Raw genomic sequence first — 17,682 nt, 5'->3', positions numbered from 1 at the left:
ATTGATCAATTGCTACAGAAATTTAATTTATTATTAATAATAATGTGTACAGTTTCTCTGTCCTTGACATACACCCATTTGCAGTGAGCTTTTTAAAAAATACATTATATAGGTATTGGTTTTTTTTAATTGTGTATGCGCCTAACACTGTTCCATATATGTTACCACAGTCAACAGCTCTAATAATAATGAAGTGATGATTACCAGCCAAGTTATTACTTTTACCCTTGGAAAATGATATGTGACTTTAGGAAGTTGTGTATTTTTAGAAGGCTTCTTCTTGAGGGAAACTATTGCATAATACTTTTCTTTAAAAACACAGTTTCGGATCCCACATTATTTATTTATTCTAGAAGTCCAGCCTCCAATTCCCTTTTCTTGGCTTTGTGGTCAATCAGGAGTCTTCAGTGTGACCTTGCCTCCATTCCACTCTGTCCAGTTTCTTAGCTTGTTCCTCAGTCACAAGAGGGGAGAGCTGGGGAAGTCTTGACACAGCTGCACACCTCAAATTAAACCAAGCCTGAGATAATCTGGCTGTCCTATGGGAAGAGGGTGCCTTCAGCTACTTTAAAGGTAAAGGGATCCCTGACCGTTAGGTCCAGTCACGGCCGACTCTGGGGTTGCAGCTCTCATCTCGCTTTACTGGCTGAGAGCCGTCGTACAGCTTCCGGGTCATGTAGCCAGCATGACTAAGCTGCTTCGGGCGAACCAGAGCAGCGCACGGAAATGCCGTTTTCCTTCCCACCAGAGCAGTACCTATTTATCTACTTGCACTTTGATGTGCTTTTGAACTGCTAGGTTGGCAGGAGCAGGGACCGAGCAATGGGAGCTCACCCCATCGCAGGGATTCAAACCGTCGACCTTCTGACTAAAGAGTATGTTCATATGACATTTTTTATCCACTGTAAGGCAGCCTCCATTTCCCTCCACATGCATTCTGCAGTGTGAATTGTTGTTCCATATGTGTTCAATAGCAGTCAGCATCTGTTCTGAAGCCTTACCAAAAAAACAAACAAACCCCAACCAGCCTTCTGAAAACCCAAGCCTTTCATTAATATAATAATTTCCCTTGGTTTAACTTTAAAGGCTTTGTTACAGCTCACAAAATTTTTGATCTGAATGCAAATGACTGAGGCAGCAGTGTTATTTAAAACTTCATTGATTTCAGCAAATTTTCATGGCAAGCTGGACTGTAGATTTTATTGATGAGTTTGTTCTTTGTTTTTGAACAGAGAAAAAGAGCAGCTTGAAGCAGCGCTGCAGATGGCTCAGGTGTGTTCCATTATGACTCCCATCATATGCCTCTCATTTCAGAATACTAAGCAGAATACGAAGACATGCTGGTGATCTTTGTTGCTTGACCTTTCCCTCTTTACAAGCTAATCCAAGGTACTGTTTGCAGAATGCAGTGCTATGCTGTTACGGTGACTCTGTCCTCAGTCTAGATGACGCTCCACTCCTATAAAGTAATATAAACACCTAGGGTTGTATGCCAACAGGCATCAACTTGCACAACAGAACTTCCCTCTCCTCTCCTCTTCCTTGAAGCTCATCGCACATCCTCAAAATCTTCTTCAGAAGGTTGGGGGACCCTCTGGAGCAGATTTTGGGGGTGTGCAAGGAGCAGATGGGGAAGTCCAATTACACAAGCAGAGGTTTGTTGCATGAGCAGAAGAAAAGTGTTGGATATGTCCCTAGATGTTGAGTGTTACATGTAGCTTGATCCTAGGAACGGCGGTACAGTGTCATCTAGATTGAGGACAGTTTCAAAGTACTGTAATAAACAGAACTGCATTCTGCAAACACCGGATACAACCCATAGTTGTACAAATATAGTGGAATGTGTAAATGTCAGCTGCTGTGGAATCCTGATCAGGGTTATCAATGTGGCATGTGGGACGGCGGGTTTACCTCTTTCTTTTGTGCCACAGTCCCATTGAAAAATATGGGGGGGGGCAGCTGCTATTCGTCTCTGAATGAAAGCTTGCATTGGTGCCAGTGGAATTTTCCCCCTTGAACCAGACACAGGCTCAATGGCCCCTTTTTTCAAAATGGTGAGGGGACTGCAGCTGAGAGGTGGAATCAGCAAAAGACTTCCCCACTGACCCCTGTTCATTAATGAGATCTTCTGGTGGATCAAAGACACTTCCATCCAAGGCACATTTGAATCCAGCCTATTGTCACTTGGCTTGGCTTGGAGATAGACCATAGCCTTTTAAGCGAGTTGGAAGTGCCTGTGAGAGCCTTTGCTTCCCATGGTGTACAGTACAGATGCTTAGTTCTTTTGTCCCATGAGTACCTCATCAAACAGGTTGGTTTTTTTTAAGTAAGACCCATCTCCAGCCACTGTTAGAGGCTGTATGCCTCTGAATACCAGTTGCTAGGATCACAAGGAGTGAGAGAGTGCTATTGCACTCAGGTCCTGCTTGCAGGCTTGACATGGGCATTTGGTTGGTCACTTTTGAGAGAACAAGATTCTGGATTAGATGGGCCATTGGCTTGATGTAGGGCTCTTCTCATGCCTTAGAACAATTAGAAGAAATGTTGCACATGCAGGGAGCAGAGGGAAGTGCCACTTGGCCGCCATGCAAGCGCCTGCTTTCTCAGATCTGTTACTGTGACTCCATTAAGGCTGATCTTTGAAAGTCTGTCATCTGTGCCCCTTTGGGTGACCCTTTCTTTCAGATGGAGGCGCTAAGGACCCAAGAGGAAGACCAGCCTTTACAAGAAGAGGAGCAGCGTCAGATGGAAGAGATCCTGCGACTGGAGAGGGAGATTGAGAAGCTGCAGTGGCAGCAGAAGACTGACCACATCACCTGTGAGAACACCAAGAACGAGATAAAGCGGCAGCGGGAAGAGGAGATCCAGAGGCTGGAGAAGGAGGCGTCCAGGGTCGCGCAGGAGTTCCTGGAGCTGCTGGATTTTGGGAATTTGGATGAGAGCGTGCAAGGCTTCGAGCACTCACTGTCCAACGAAGGGACCCTCAACATTGAATGCAGCCTTGTAGCTCCCCTGGCTGAGGAAGAAGAAGACGAGGGCTTTCCTGCAGATGAAGAGGGACCACCAGTTCCCAGCCCAAGTCTCCTGAACCAGGACAGCAGCACCAGAACCAGTGACAACTATTACTCCGAGGAAGATGCTTCTCCGAATATGCCAGTGCCTAGGAAGGGAGAGAACGACGAGGGCAACACTCTGTGTCTTTCCACAGAGAGATCTGCAAGCCCCCAGAAGGAGCAGCCTATGGAAAGCATCTACCAATCAGCCTCGGAAATCCTGCAGAGTGACAATGGGGACTCGGAAGAGCCAATTTACAGCTTGCCTCCAGATGTGGAGTCTGACTATGACCACGAGGAGTTTGATGGCAGCGGAGAGGCTGGCAGCACGTCCGCTGAGCCCCTGAATGGGGAGGAGGTCTCGCGCAATTCCCACAGCAACGGCATGGACTCCAACCGCGGCAGCTTAGACTCGGTAAGGGCCATTTGCCTCGAAGCAAAAAACAGATCCTGCTCTGAAGCAGGAAGTGTGTTTTTCTTTTTATCTTTCCTGTGCACATTTGGCACCTCAGTGCTCTCTTGTGTTAACTAGTTACGTGCTCCTTGGGGTTAAAAGGCACTTTGTTTTCTTCAGTCCACATTCACAGCCATTGCATTTCATCAGGATGCTTGTGAACACATTTCTACTCCCTCCCATCCATAGGCTTGCCTAGTTTCATCTTGCATAACTGTCCAATCCTTGTGGTCTCTCATAGGCATCTCCCAGCTTGGTTTCATTGGAAAATTCAATCCACACTCTTCCTGTTTGCAATCCAAGTTGCAAACAAAAAAGAAAGGGGGGAAATGTAGTGAATAAAATAAGTCCCAAGACTGATTTCTAAAGAACTCCATTTCTTCTTGCAAGCTGACCTTGGAACTTTTTCAGTCTTCCCTTGTCTCAGGATGTGGTTTTGAAGGTACAGGATGCAATAGCTTGGATGAAGCCAAGAAGTTCTGGGCTTGGGCAATGCCTGGATGGGAGACTTCCAGGGAACTGTGTGTGTTGCCTTGAGTTCCATCATAGAAGAAAGGCAGGATATAAATATAATGGAAGAAAGGCAGGATATAAATAATAAAATATAGGCACAGGATTTTGTTTTGTTCTTAAGTGTTAAAATCCATTGTGTTGTGTTTCCTTTAACCCAGGGGTAGCCCTTGGCCTCCAGCTCCCATTAGCCTCAGCCAGCATGGCTCAATGGTCAGGGATGCTGGAAGTCGTAGTCCAACAACATTCGGAGGAAATCACATTGACTGCCTTAACCTATTGGTTACTTTATCCATTTTCTGCCGTGTTTGTATTTTTCTGTGTGATACTAAAAGCTTACTTGCACAACTGGTGTGTCTGTGCGCACATGTTTGCATATGCATCCCATATATGCACATTTCCCATTTGTTCTTCACATCTTCATGCACATTTGTATGTTTTTTATATATGTTGGAATATGGATTTTGTGCCTGGTGTTGGTGCATTACTTCCAGCTACAATTACTGTATGGGTATTTGTGTCTGCCAAATTTACAAGGGCACTTACTGGATATTGTTTGACCCGATTAATCATGCACACAACAGCCACCGTCCCCAAGAACACACTCATTGTATGAACCTTTTGGGGTGATCTTAAAAAGGGAGTTCATATACTTTAGAAGCTATCCCTTGTAGAATGGCAGTTCACCCCTGTTTAATCTATTTAACGCCTTTGTGCTGCCCATAAGGACATATTGTTTGTGTGTTAGGTTGTGTGTAAAGTTGTAGCTTTTCACATTATCTGCTGCAGAAGGGGGTTAGACTGCCCCCCCCAAGGGGGATAATGAGAGAGACAGAAGCTGAGATGGCCAGAATGCATTTTGCTGAATATCAGAGAACTATTGCAATAGAAAACTGGAGGTTCTTAAAGCAGATAGTTCCAAAATGGAAATAGAGGCCAAAGTCCACATGTTGGCAACTGAGTATGGCAGGTTTTGGCCTTTGCCTTGAAATTACTCACCCACTTTAGATCATTCCTGCTTCTGTATGGTTATCATACTGCCTGGCCAGCTCAGCACTCAGATCTGTAGTGGAAGTGTGATAGGACTTGGCAGGTTGTGCTGCTTTGTTTCTGGAGCGTAACCATTCTTTTTGCCTCCAGTTTCTAGACAGCGAGGATGAAGGGGATGCTTATATGGACACGGATGAAGAATTCTGCAGCAGCCGGGTCACTGTGCTCAATGGATCGGGGCCAGCCTATTTTCACAGCTATCTCTACATGAAAGGTAAGCAGCTTGGTCAGTCCCCTAAGCTGAGCCATTTCCCCCTGCTCCCTAATCCCCTCTCATCTCCCCTCAGTATTTGCTCCCTGTTTTGCTGTTTTGTTCTTCTTCATTTCCAAGATCAAGTCAGTAAGGCTTTTTGTCAAGGAGGGATTAGAAGGGACCTTGGTTGCTTTGCATTGGCATCCACATAAAGGCTGTGATATCCAGTCCCAAGTGTTGGGTCTTAATGGGCATGTTGACAGATGATAGCAGTTTTTAGAGATGGAAGAGGCCCTGTTGTGGAACATGCTTGAAGTGATCTGGCAGCACTGTGAAGCAATATTTGGGGTGGTAGTAAGGGGGTGGATAAATGAAATTAATGCTTGATGCTACAAAATTTACATTTATAAAAAAGATACTGGTCTTAGTGGGGCAGGAGGAGGCACCATTTGGGCCTCACTTCAGGTAACAAAATATCTCATGCCAGTTTTGTGAGGGCTTGTGCAAGTACACACATTTACCTCCCCACTCCCAATTTTACTTTGGTAACTAGCAGACCAAGGTGTTGTTTTTTTAGGGTTGTAGGGGAAGATAGTAATACAAAAAGTCAACCGCTGCCTCGCTGTACATTGCAGCTAATGCCACTGTGATACACTTGTGCCTGCTTTTGCATGTTAGCATTCTGTCTCTACAGGAGGCCCCACATTTTTCAGGGAACTGCTATGGCCAAGGGCAGGAAGATAACACTTGCCACTGTCTTTGTCAGGTGCTTGTGGAGTGCAGGGTGGGGACATTCTGGTGGTGCAGTAACTTTGACTGTGTCTCTTTTCTCTTCCTTGCAAGGGGGCCTGATGAACCCCTGGAGACGGCGCTGGTGTGTCCTGAAGAACGAGGCCTTCATGTGGTTTCGAGCCAAGCAAGAGGCCTTGAAATCAGGCTGGCTTTACAAGAAGGGAGGAGGCATGTCCACGCTGTCTCGCCGGAATTGGAAACGGCGCTGGTTTGTCCTGAGAGAGGCCAAGCTGATGTACTTTGAGAACGACAGTGAAGAGAAGCTGAAAGGCACGATTGACATCAGGAAGGCCAAGTATGGGACACTATTATGTCTCTAACCCTAGGGATAAATCAATATCAATATTGATTGGTAACAGGAGATGTTTGGGGAATCCTTAACAACCTGGGCCTGAGGGGAAATTGTTTGACTCCTTAAGTCCTGTGGGACATCTTTAGGCCTGAGGCTGTTAGAGAGGGTGGGGCCTTAGAGCCCCTTACCTGAGTGCAAGGGCTATTTTTAAAGCTTCAGCGTCAGTACTGCATGCAGAATGACGCTCTCGGACCAGGCCCATGCAGAGCTTGTTGGAGGCCTGGGATGGGAGTCTTGTTCTTGGCATGATAGCTTAAGTCTGGCAGGCCCCTGGTGGTACCCCCCAGCCTGTGAGGCCTGTGAAAAGTGCAACTGACTGCCCCCCACCTACATGGGCCTATTTAGGACTGATTTGAGAATTTTCTTGTAGCAAATTTTGCCCGTTCTTGTGCACTCCCCCTGGCCTCTCTTGTCAGTACTATTCAACTTGAATTGGTTTAGCTGTCTCTTTGCCCACATTAAGTCTTTTCAGTGATGTTGCCCTTGCAGTGGATCCTTATCAACACAGCCCCCAAAGGTGGTCTCTAGGTGCAGTAGGCAGTACCCTCATTCCCACACCAGCCTGTCACCTTACTTCATCTTTGGGTGCTGTTGCTTCCTTGTTCTCAAGTATTATAAGATATTATCGGGGAAACACTGAGCCTCCTTGAGACCAGGCAGGCCAATGGAGATGGATGCCAAACATAGACAAACTGCCTTTTCATCCTGGCTCTTCACACTTGTTGTTTTTCAGGGAGATTGTGGATATTCACGAGAAAGAGAATGCCCTTGATATTGTGACAAGTGATCGCGTTTACCACATAGTGGCAGAATCACCAGAGGATGCCAGGTAGGGGATGCAGGGATAGGTGTGTGTTTTTCTTAAAAGGTTTCTGCTTTTTCCCAAGGCGAGGGGTGGGAGAGCTGGAAGCAACACCCCTCCCATGATGTTGTGCTCTAAATAGAGAAGCAGTTATAAAAATAGGGAAAGGCAGGAGAGTAGAAGATGAATCATGATATACGTGTTATCAAATCATTGTTTCAGTCTTTGTATGATGTTATCGGTATTAGTAAATATATTTAATTACTTCTATGATGCTTTGTATACAACTGCATATTAATTATAGTATTCTAGACTATTAAAAAATTAACCATTTCAGTAATAAATATATACGGGGGGTTTTTTTAAGTGTCTTCTGCTTCTGTCTTTCTTACAGTGACTGGTTTAATGTCCTGAGCCGTGTGCACAGTGCTACAGAGCAGCAGCTGAGAGAGATGCAGGATGAACAAGCCAACCCAAAGAATGCTGTGGTGAGTGGTGGGTCAAGTGGACCCCTGAAACTGTCACTCTTCTGGCTGCCTAGCAGCTGATGAAGGATGTTCCTAGGCATTTGGTTGTCCACTGAGAACGAGATGCAGGACTAGATAGGCCGTTGGAACCTGGTCATCCATAGAGGTCAGAGGTTTTTGATCCACACAGTCATTCATTCCTACAGGAGCTCCAGATGTTGGGATTACAGTCCCATCATCTCTCATCACTGACCATGACCATGCTGTTTCAGGCTAACGGGAGTTGTAGTCCAAAGCATCTGGAGGGCCACAGGTTGAGGAAAGTTGCCCTCTAGGAGAAAGTAAAGGGGTGCACTTAGGGACTCAACATGTTCACTGCCTCCTGGTGACACCAACAATTACGAACGCGGCCTACTTCTAATTGCAGAGCCACATCAGGTATTGTTGTTGCTGCTGTCTTCCACAAACGTCCCAATGTGATGTACAAAAGATAATAAAAACAGCTAAAAATTGGTTTAAAACAGCAGGAAAAAAACCAAAATGAATTTAAAAGCAATAAAAAGTGGATGCCTATGTGTGGATCACACTGGAATGGAACAGAATGGTAGGAACTGGATCTTGCATATATCTAGAAGTTTGTTCCATTTTTTGTTGTTGTTTTAAAGGGAACCCTGGACGTGGGGCTCATAGACTCAGTCTGTGCTTCTGACAATCCTGACAGGTAAGCTACAGCTGAGTTCCTATTTGTGTGTGCTTTTTCGTTTTGTGATTTTCAAATATTTTTGGTGCAGCAACAATTGTGTAAAGGGAAAATATTTAAATCCATCTACTGCATATTTGAGTAAATATAAATGCAACAGATAAGGAGCTACTTAAAATGCCTCCAGCCAGTATAAATATCTCCCAAATGGCTGTGTTTATTTTGAGTGACTGGCCATTGGCTCCAGAAGCTCCTTGAAGCATTTGCTTTCCTCTTAATAAAGTCTAGTTGCTGTGGGTTCGGGTTCTCGAGCTCTGGGTGTTTCATACTTCAGGGAAGTGTGTGCAACTACACACCACCTGCCCTATGAGCTAAAGTTGTGTGTGCTCCGCAGAGAGATGGCTGCTTTTATGGCACAGTACCATCCTGTGGGGTGCTTTCCCTTTTATATTACCATCGTTTTTGTTGTTAATTATTATTATTTATTTATACCCCACTTTTCTCCCTGCTGGGACTCAAGGCAGCTTTCAGATAGAAACAAGAACCACTAAAAACATTTTTTTTAAAAATCAATAATGAAAACAATATACGTATATAAAATCTGTTTAAGGCATACCAATAATTAGACTCAAAAACAGCATGGCACCAGCCCTTTAATTTAATTAAAAGCAGTCAGTTCCCAAAAGCCTGTTGGGACAAGAAAGCCTTTACCTGCCTGTGCAAAGGCAACAAGGAGCCAGTCTAGCTTCTCTAGGGAGGGAGTTCCAGAGACTGGGAGCAGCCACCAAGAAGGCCCTCTCCCATGTCCCCACCAAGCATGCCTGTGAGTGTGGCGGTACCAGGAGAAGGACCTCACCTCAAGACCCAGGCAGGTTTGTATGGGTCAGTAAGGTCCTTCATACAGCCTGGGCATAAGCCATGTGGTACTATATAGGTAATAACCCACACTTTGAATTGTGCCCCAGAAACAGACCTGTAGCCAGTGGAGCTGTTCTAGCAAGGAAGTTGTCTGCACCCTATAACCAGCCAACAATCTGGCTGCAGCTTTTGGAGCCAGTTGAAGTTTCGGAGTACTGTTCAAAGGCAGCCCCACGAGTGTTAGAGTAATCCAAACTGGATGTAACTAAGACATCTGTCACTGTGGCCAAATCAGACATCTCATACGCTTCCCCCTCTTCCCCACAACACATGCCCATTTCTTCGAGAATAGTAGTTTTTCTGGACGTGGCAAACACTAAGTGCTGCCACAGTTTTAAAGTTGCATCTGAAGCAGTAATCTGACTTGCATCCTTCAAAAAGAGAGCAAAATCAATGTGTTTCTGTGTGTGGCCTAACCTTCACATGTTTTCTTCTTGCACAGCTTGAGTCTGGGGGGAAAACAAACAGATTTGTGTTGTGGCTTTGGAAAAATATTAATATTGATGATGATGATGTTGACGACGAGATACTAATTTTGATGATGGTGATTTTTCAGGCCAAACTCCTTTGTGATCATCACAGCAAATAGAGTCATTCACTGCAACAGTGACATCCCTGAAGAGATGCACCACTGGATCTCCCTGTTGCAGAAGCCCAAAGGCGAATCCCGGGTCGATGGGCAGGAGTTTCTTGTGAGAGGTATGAAGGCAAGATGAAAGAGCTGGCTAAATATATTGTGCCTGAGGCAGAACACCTAAACAGTACCCTCCTTGCCCCAGTGGTGTTAATAATACAAATAAGCCATTTGCTGGCCTTTGAGGCAGCCTATCTCACCATAGCACTAGTTGCTACAGTCATGGCACAGCTCACTCTTCCAAAGTGATAATGGCACTTTATAAATGGGATATGAAGCTGCTGATGACCATGAGAACTGATGCAATAGAGTGGCTCATAACATGCCATGGTAAGAAAGCCTCCAGTTCAAATCTCCCCTCATCCAGGAATTCTCTAGGTGGCCATGGGCAAGTTTGCTGCTTTCTTTGCCTCAACCCCACCTGTTCATATTGGCATTGCAGGATGCTTGTAAGGATTTACTAAGAGAAAGCCACCATAGTCTTAATGTTCTGACAGCAGTGTATAAGTGTTAAGAACTGAGGTATGTATTCGCACCCTTTAAGTGTGGGTTTCACTGACAAGATACTCAGGGTTAGCAGCAGAGTATTTAATCTGAGGAACGATGTAAACAGACTGAAGTTTGAGGTGACTGTGATTCATCCCAGTAATTAAATGCTGATCCTGTCATCACTCTCAACTGTCAAAATTCCCACCCACCACCCCAACCATCATTCAGCACACGCTTCAGCTGCCCCCTCCCACTTGCCTTAACATTCTGTACCCCAAGCAGTCTCCTCCCGCCCCCTCACTTCCCTCCAAACACAAACGCCAAACATGGTTCATTAAAAGCTCTTTGGGTGGTTAAGTGTTACCTAAACTCTTTCTTTCTTTCTTTCTTTCTTTCTTTCTTTCTTTCTTTCTTTCTTTCTTTGCAATGCATGCTCTGATAGTGAAATCAGGAAGTCAGCTGGGGGAGATGGCGGTTTAGACTGAATTGTGCCTCCTCCTTCCTCTGTTCTTTATAAGAAAGGAACAGGAATTTGAAAGTCTCCAGTAGCATCCCATTAGCAGGAGAGCAAACTCGATTTCTTGAATTTCAATTCTATTGGGCCCTGTTGTCACTCTTTCCCATCAGGCTGGCTTCATAAGGAGGTCCAGAGCAGTAGCAAGACCTCTTCCCTGAAGGTGAAGAAACGCTGGTTTGTGCTGACCAACACTGCCCTTGATTACTACAAATCATCCGAGCGCACAGCCACCAAGCTCGGGACACTGGTGCTGAACAGCCTCTGCTCAGTGGTCCAGCCTGATGAAAGGGTCTTCAAAGAAACAGGTAAGGAAGGGGAAAAGGTGTTCTTTGTGTGCCAGTGTGTCTTTCTCTGAGTGTTCGTTGCCATTCTTTACCATTTTGTGCACAGCTATAAATGTGTGGAATATCATTTTGGTCATTTGTAATAGGACACAGTCCTGGCAGACTATGGGAAGGGTCTGTATTTTGCATGTAGAGGGTCCCAGCTTCAATCCTCATTTCAAAGGATCCAGCATCAGCGCTTGGGATCTCTGCCTGGGAGACCAGCTGCTAGTATTGGGATAGATGGGACCATGGCTGGACTTTGTATGATGCAGATCAAATGTTCATATGCCTGTGTCTGTTTTGCATTCATAGTTGGTAAGGCCCAAAGAGAATTTCTGAACTGACTCTGTTCATCCTATAAACCATAACATTTAATTTGCTGGTTTCTTTGGAGTGAAATAGCATTTGTGTCATGGGAATAATGGCACAAAGTGAGTCCTGTGGGGTGAAGTTAGTGCTGCATGGGCCAAGCCAATCAAGTGCACAAAGGAATATCAGGGGCTTTCTGTAGACCCCTTTGGGTGCCATTAGCCAGTTTAGATCACACAGCAACTGCATCATGTCATGAGCAGCTGATAGAGCGCAGTCAACATTGCCACCAGGATCTGGCCTCTGCCACCTCACACTTTTCTCTCTCGCTGTATCATTTGTCATCTCAATTACTCCAAGATTGGGCAGTAGTTGCCTGTTTCTGTTTGTGCCTTCAGGCTACTGGAACATCACTGTGCATGGCAGAAAGCACTCGTATCGGCTCTACACAAAGCTGCTGAATGAAGCCATGCGCTGGGTCTCTGCCATCCAAGGAGTCATTGACAGCAAGGTTCCCATTGAAACACCCACGCAGCAGCTGATTCGGGACATTAGAGTAAGTGCCTCTAACTCTTAATTGCACATGAGTATGAGGGATGCGGTGGTGCTGTGGTCCAAACCACTGAGCCTCTTGGGCTTGCCAACTGGAAGGCCGGCGGTTCGAATCCCCATGACGGGGTGAGCTCCTGTTGCTCAGTCCCTGCTGCTGCCCACCTAGCAGTTTGAAAGCACGTCAAAGTGCAAGTAGATAAATAGGTACCGCTCCGGCAGGAAGGTAAACAGCGTTTTCATGCGCTGCTCTGGTTTCGCCAGGAACAGCTTAGTCATGCTGGCCACATGATCCAGAAAAACTGTCTGTGGACAAACGTCGGCTCCCTCGGCCAGTAAAGCGAGGAGGTTTGCTGTTTGGCCCCCCCTTTTCAGGTAGACAGATGGAAATACATATACACTTGGTTAGTTTCCCTACACACACACACACACACACACGATTAAAATTGGCAGAAGGGTGTAGATGCACATTTTATTCAACAACAACTAAAAGCAGTATTATGATCTGTCAGAACATGGCGTGTTTCTAAATATTCAGAATTGCTTTTGATGAGAGGGCTGTTGTTGGCCTGACACTCTGGATATTTTGTGATATAAAGTGATCTCCAAATCCTTCTATGGACTTGGTTTGGCAGTCTCCCCTGTTGCTGACCACCTTGCCATTTTTGCAGTACAAGGCCTTTATCTGTTGTTTTATCTCTTCTGTAATGGACTGGGAGCACTTCCATTTAATAGTACAATTAGATGTTTGGAGGGAAAGAGAGAAGCCCTGTAAAGGTAACCTCTACTTGCCCACCCCTTCCTTTCAGGAGAACAGCATGAACCCTGAAGTGGTAGAACAGACCTACCGGAGGAATCCTATCCTGAGATACACCCAGCACCCCTTGCACTCGCCGCTTCTACCACTGCCATATGGGGATGTTGGGGTCAACTGTGAGTGACATGGTGGCTTTCGAGGATGCTATGTCAAGGGTTCAAAAGGAATAATTTTTGAGAGGATGGGAAGGTCATCCAGCTTTACAGTGCAACCCAGTATACATGTTTCCTCAAAAGTAGGTTCAACTTCAGTGCGACTTACTTCTTAGCTGAGTGTGCACAAGAATTCTGTGTACATTGACTCAGAAGTAAGTCTCAGTGGGCCTTACATCCTTCTAAACATGCATAGAATTGCACGGTAAATCAGAGTTATTGTGTTGACTCTGGCTGAACTCTGATGCATAAAAAAATACTGTAGAAGTGGGAAGATGCGGTGAACATACCAGTGGAATGGAATTAACTAGCTGAAATACAAAGAATTGTGCATTAAGAAAGGAGCAGAATCATAGCCCTATCATGTAACTGTTTCTAATGGGGGGAATTGAATTGTCTCTCAAGTGACCTTTGAGTAGTGATAATTATCAGAGGAGTTTCCCTTCTCCTGTGGGTTGTGGGCATGAGCAAATGTGTTTCTTGGAGTGATGAACTAGCAGCTGGCCAGTCCGTAGTTGGAGGACATACTGACTGCCTTCTCCCTGCCTTGTTGTTTGTGCCACCTCCTCCCACTGCAGTGCAGCAAGAGAAAGGCTATAGCAGCCTCCAGGATGAAGCAATGAAGATCTTTAACTCCCTTCAGGAGATCGAGACAGTCTCTGACCCCATCCCCATTATCCAGGGCATTCTGCAGACCTGCCATGATCTCAGGCCCCTCCGGGACGAGGTGTACTGTCAGCTGATCAAGCAGACAAACCACGTGCCACAGCCCAACAGACCAGGGAACCTTCACCACTGGCAGCTGATGACCTGCATGAGCTGCACCTTCCTGCCCAGCAGAGGAATCCTCCGTTACCTCAAGTTCCACCTCAGAAGGTAAGAACCATCCTGGAGGAATTTCTCTGCAATTGTAGCTAGCTCACTGACTCCAGAGCACTGAGGAATACATTACATAGCACCAGTCGCTGCAGACATATAGAAACATAGGAAGGCTGCTTCATATTGAGTCAGCCCATCAGTCCGACCAGCTCAGTATTATCTCCACTGAAGGGCAACAGCTCTCCAGGATTCAGTCCTAGCCAGAGATAGAACCAGGAACCTTCTGCATGCAAAACAGGAGGCCCTTTGCCTAATACTTGCATCCTTACAGATCATTGCAGAGGCCACCCACCCCCAATTTACCTCCACCTTGCTTTGTGAAAACTCCAGTGCTTCCTGTACTACTTTCCCTCATACCCGCTTTCTACTCAGCAGCAGTGCCAAGCTGGTCCTGATATTTTTAGACAAAGGTGTAAATATTGGTCTCAGAGGCAGAAAATAGTAAATAACCTCTGTCCAAATGAATGAAATTTGCTTACATTAAGTGATACAACATCTTCATAGGCTGTAGGTAGCCCACAGCCTCTTGAGTTGGCTTGGCCTCGCTATACAAATGACACGGTTCTAGGTCAAAGTTTGTTTCATGACAGAATGGCAATATGTTATTTACCTCTTCTCTTTCCTCACCCTCCCTCAACCAGAGTAAAAGATCTCTTCCCAGGCACTGAAATAGATCGGTATTCTCAGTTCATCACTGATTCACTGAAAAGAACCAAGAGCAGGGAGTTTGTCCCCTCCCAGGAGGAAATACAGGCCCTCATCACCCGGGAGGAAATGACCACCACCGTCTACTGCCACGGAGGAGGTTCCTGTCAAATTACCATCAATTCTCATACCAGTGCCGGAGAGGTAAGAACGAAGGCAGAATTTTCAAGGCAAAGTTGTCCAGGGAAGAAGGGGCATTCAGCTTGCTTCAGATGGCCTCTACTAGCGGAAGTGGAGGGAATATATATCTCTCTCTCTTAGTCCAGCCTGTTTGCATCTGTCTGAGAGGTTCCTTGTGCAACCAAATCCTTTGTGGAGTGATGTGGTGTCAGAGCTGGCTCCAGGTCCCAGCTCACAGAGGACCAACGCTAGCCGGCAGTAATGTACAAAAGTCTTTATTGAAGTACAGTTTCCATTTTCAAGCCGCAGCGCCCCAGCTCTACGTCTAGGGGTTAGATCGGCGAAGCTCCATCTGAGTCTCCGCCCCCTGTACACCAGTTTAAGATTCTAGCCTTACTCCACCTCTTCCGTCTCTCCTTTCTCCTCTGGGTCCTGCTACCCCCCGGGGTCCCTTCCTTCCTGGATTCTTCTGACGCTGACGTTGACCCCCCTGACTCCTCCCCCTCTTTTCGGCGGGCTTTGGGACCTGGCTCCCTATCCGGGCTGCCAACTGCGCCGCCCTCCTGTACATTTGAACTTGGCGCGCGCGCCCAGCCTTCAACCTTCCTCTCGACCGTTTCCTCGCTCCCCGATGGAGGCGTGACCAATCCTGACTCATGTCCTCCCACTGGCAGTGCGCCGCCTGATCCCGATGCCTGGGACTCCTCCCCCCTACTGCACTCTGGTGTGGACGCTGGTCCTGATTTCCAACTGCTGCTCTCTGAGTCCCCTCTGGCCCCTTCTTCCTGGGGTGTCCCCCTAGGCACCCCCCTTGCTCTGACCATGGGAGCCCCTTTCTGTGAATCTTCCGATTCGCTGGAAAGACTCAGAGACCTCGGACCGCTGTCATCGCTAACATTTCCTTCGGACTCCTCCCCCTCGCTCTCTATTTCCTCCCTTTCCTGTGCCTCTGCTCCTGAACCCCTGACATCCAGTCTCTCTCCTCCCTTTGTAGGTGGTAGAGAAGCTGATCCGGGGGTTGGCCATGGAAGATAGTCGGAACATGTTTGCCCTTTTTGAACGCAACAAGCATGTGGACAAGGCCATTGAGAGTCGGGTGATTGTAGCTGATGTTCTGGCCAAGTTTGAAAGGTAGGTGTTTCACAGGAATAATCCTCCTGTTTAGCATTGGGGGATCTGATACTTTCTAAACAAGAAGGCCTTCTGCCATGTTGCTGGTCCTCTGAGACCTTATGGCAGGGTGCTACAGAGATGCTGTTTTCAGAGGCAGATGCTACGTGTAGACCAGCTCTTCTTAACCAACGAACCAGATGGTAACCAGCTTCTTCCTCATCTTTTAGACTTGCTGGGTCCGTGGAAGAGGAGGATGAGGATGGGCACTGGCAGCTCTACTTTAAACTGTATTGTTTCTTGGATGTTGAAAACGTTCCCAAGGAAGGGGTGGAATTTGCTTTCATGTTTGAGCAGGTAAGTCTTCGCATGGGAGAGAATAAGCAGGTGGGTGGCTGAATGGGTGGCTGGATCAAGCCAGGGCTGTGAAGAATTTGCCTGCAACAGCCCATTGCTATTAGGACACTGAGTTGTTCATCTTGACTTATAAGGCAATATACATAACTTAATTATAACTCCAAAGGGGTAAGCATAGGCATTGGGATGGTCTCTTGAAGCAAACAGCCTTTGGGAAAAAAACATATTTTAGTTAGCTAGTTATTTGCCTGCTTTTTAGTGTATCTACCTCCCAAGGTTGGTTACAACATACCAATGTACAGTATTAAAATTCCAAAGTTTCAAAGAACAATAAAATAGCAAGTAACAACATTTATAGACCCACAAATAAAATTGCTCCTTCTGCTATTCACAGGCGCATGAAAGTCTCATTGACGGCCATTTCCCTGGTCCAGAGGAGACACTGCAGCACTTGGCTGCTCTGAGGCTGCAGTACCTCTATGGGGATATTTCCAAAATCTCCTGGTCCCTGGACAACATCTATCCAGTGAAGAGGCTGAAGTCCAAAATCCTGCAGTCCATGAAGAGTAGCGGTCCCAGCAGCCATGCTCTGGAGAAAAGGCGGACCAGCTTCCTGGAGGGCACTCTGAAGCGTAGCTTTAAGGCGGGCTCAGTGAAGAAGCAAAAGGTGGAAGAGGAGCAGATGATGGAGATGTGGGTGAAAGAGGAGCTGTCGGCAGCTCGGGCCAGCATAACAGAAAAGTGGTGCAAACTGCAGGGGCTGCTCCAGCAGCAAGCCATGGTGGCCTACATGAACATCATGAAGGAATGGTCGGGCTACGGCTCCACTGTCTTTGATGTGGAGGTGAGAGACACACAAGAAGCCTCAGTATTAATCCTTCTTCTTTTGAAAGATGCTACAGGAGGATTATGTTTATTATCTCAGTTGCACTTCATAAGAACCTTCAAATATGGTTCCATTTTATTACCCCCACTATTACAGATTGAGGATTGTGGGGGAGGGAATTGAGGTGCAAGCTAATCGACGAATTGCTGAAGAGCATTGGGCTAGGAGGGAGGACACCCAGGTTCAAATCCTGGCTCAGCCACAGCTAAATTACCTCACAGCATTGTTTGGAGAATAAAACAGGAAAGCAGGAGAACAGAGTAGTCAGACCTGAACTGTCTGGAATGGCAGGATCTAAACACAATAAATAAATATTGGCTACCAAGCCTGTTCATGGTTGAGCTAAGATTTGGCAGATCCCATTAAAGAATGAAGTGTAAATCGAAATAAATAAATATTTTGGATCTTACTTTGACACCATTTTTTAATTATTTGCTTTTGAGGTGGGGATCTTTACTAATTACTCTGGGGTTTCATTGGATGGGGGGGGGGGAGAGGATTGGTTTTTGACCAGGAGCTTTCAATCTTCGGTTCAGTCGTC

At 46.2% G+C, this 17,682-nt stretch overlaps 1 protein-coding gene across 3 annotated transcripts in view; it reads left to right on the top strand.

Moving 5' to 3' along the window:
• LOC308475875 (unconventional myosin-X-like) overlaps nt 1-17,682 on the top strand; it is a 79,872-nt gene that overhangs the window by 58,543 nt on the left and 3,647 nt on the right. For all 3 annotated transcript variants that reach the window (XM_081003350.1, XM_081003351.1, XM_081003352.1), the window contains 16 exons: nt 1,233-1,272; nt 2,686-3,468; nt 5,158-5,281; nt 6,104-6,347; nt 7,138-7,233; nt 7,601-7,694; nt 8,339-8,394; nt 9,848-9,990; nt 11,042-11,236; nt 11,965-12,122; nt 12,925-13,048; nt 13,663-13,960; nt 14,605-14,812; nt 15,783-15,919; nt 16,129-16,255; nt 16,650-17,099. In XM_081003350.1, coding sequence (XP_080859476.1) covers nt 1,233-1,272; nt 2,686-3,468; nt 5,158-5,281; nt 6,104-6,347; nt 7,138-7,233; nt 7,601-7,694; nt 8,339-8,394; nt 9,848-9,990; nt 11,042-11,236; nt 11,965-12,122; nt 12,925-13,048; nt 13,663-13,960; nt 14,605-14,812; nt 15,783-15,919; nt 16,129-16,255; nt 16,650-17,099 — 3,277 coding nt within the window. The remainder of the gene's footprint in view (nt 1-1,232; nt 1,273-2,685; nt 3,469-5,157; nt 5,282-6,103; nt 6,348-7,137; nt 7,234-7,600; nt 7,695-8,338; nt 8,395-9,847; nt 9,991-11,041; nt 11,237-11,964; nt 12,123-12,924; nt 13,049-13,662; nt 13,961-14,604; nt 14,813-15,782; nt 15,920-16,128; nt 16,256-16,649; nt 17,100-17,682) is intronic.

The sequence above is a fragment of the Podarcis pityusensis genome, assembly GCF_964106645.2.
Source record: "Podarcis pityusensis genome assembly, chromosome: 1".
In the NCBI taxonomy this organism is placed as follows: domain Eukaryota; kingdom Metazoa; phylum Chordata; class Lepidosauria; order Squamata; family Lacertidae; genus Podarcis; species Podarcis pityusensis.
Note: the sequence above shows the minus strand (reverse complement) of the source record. Positions and strands in the feature narration are given on the sequence as shown.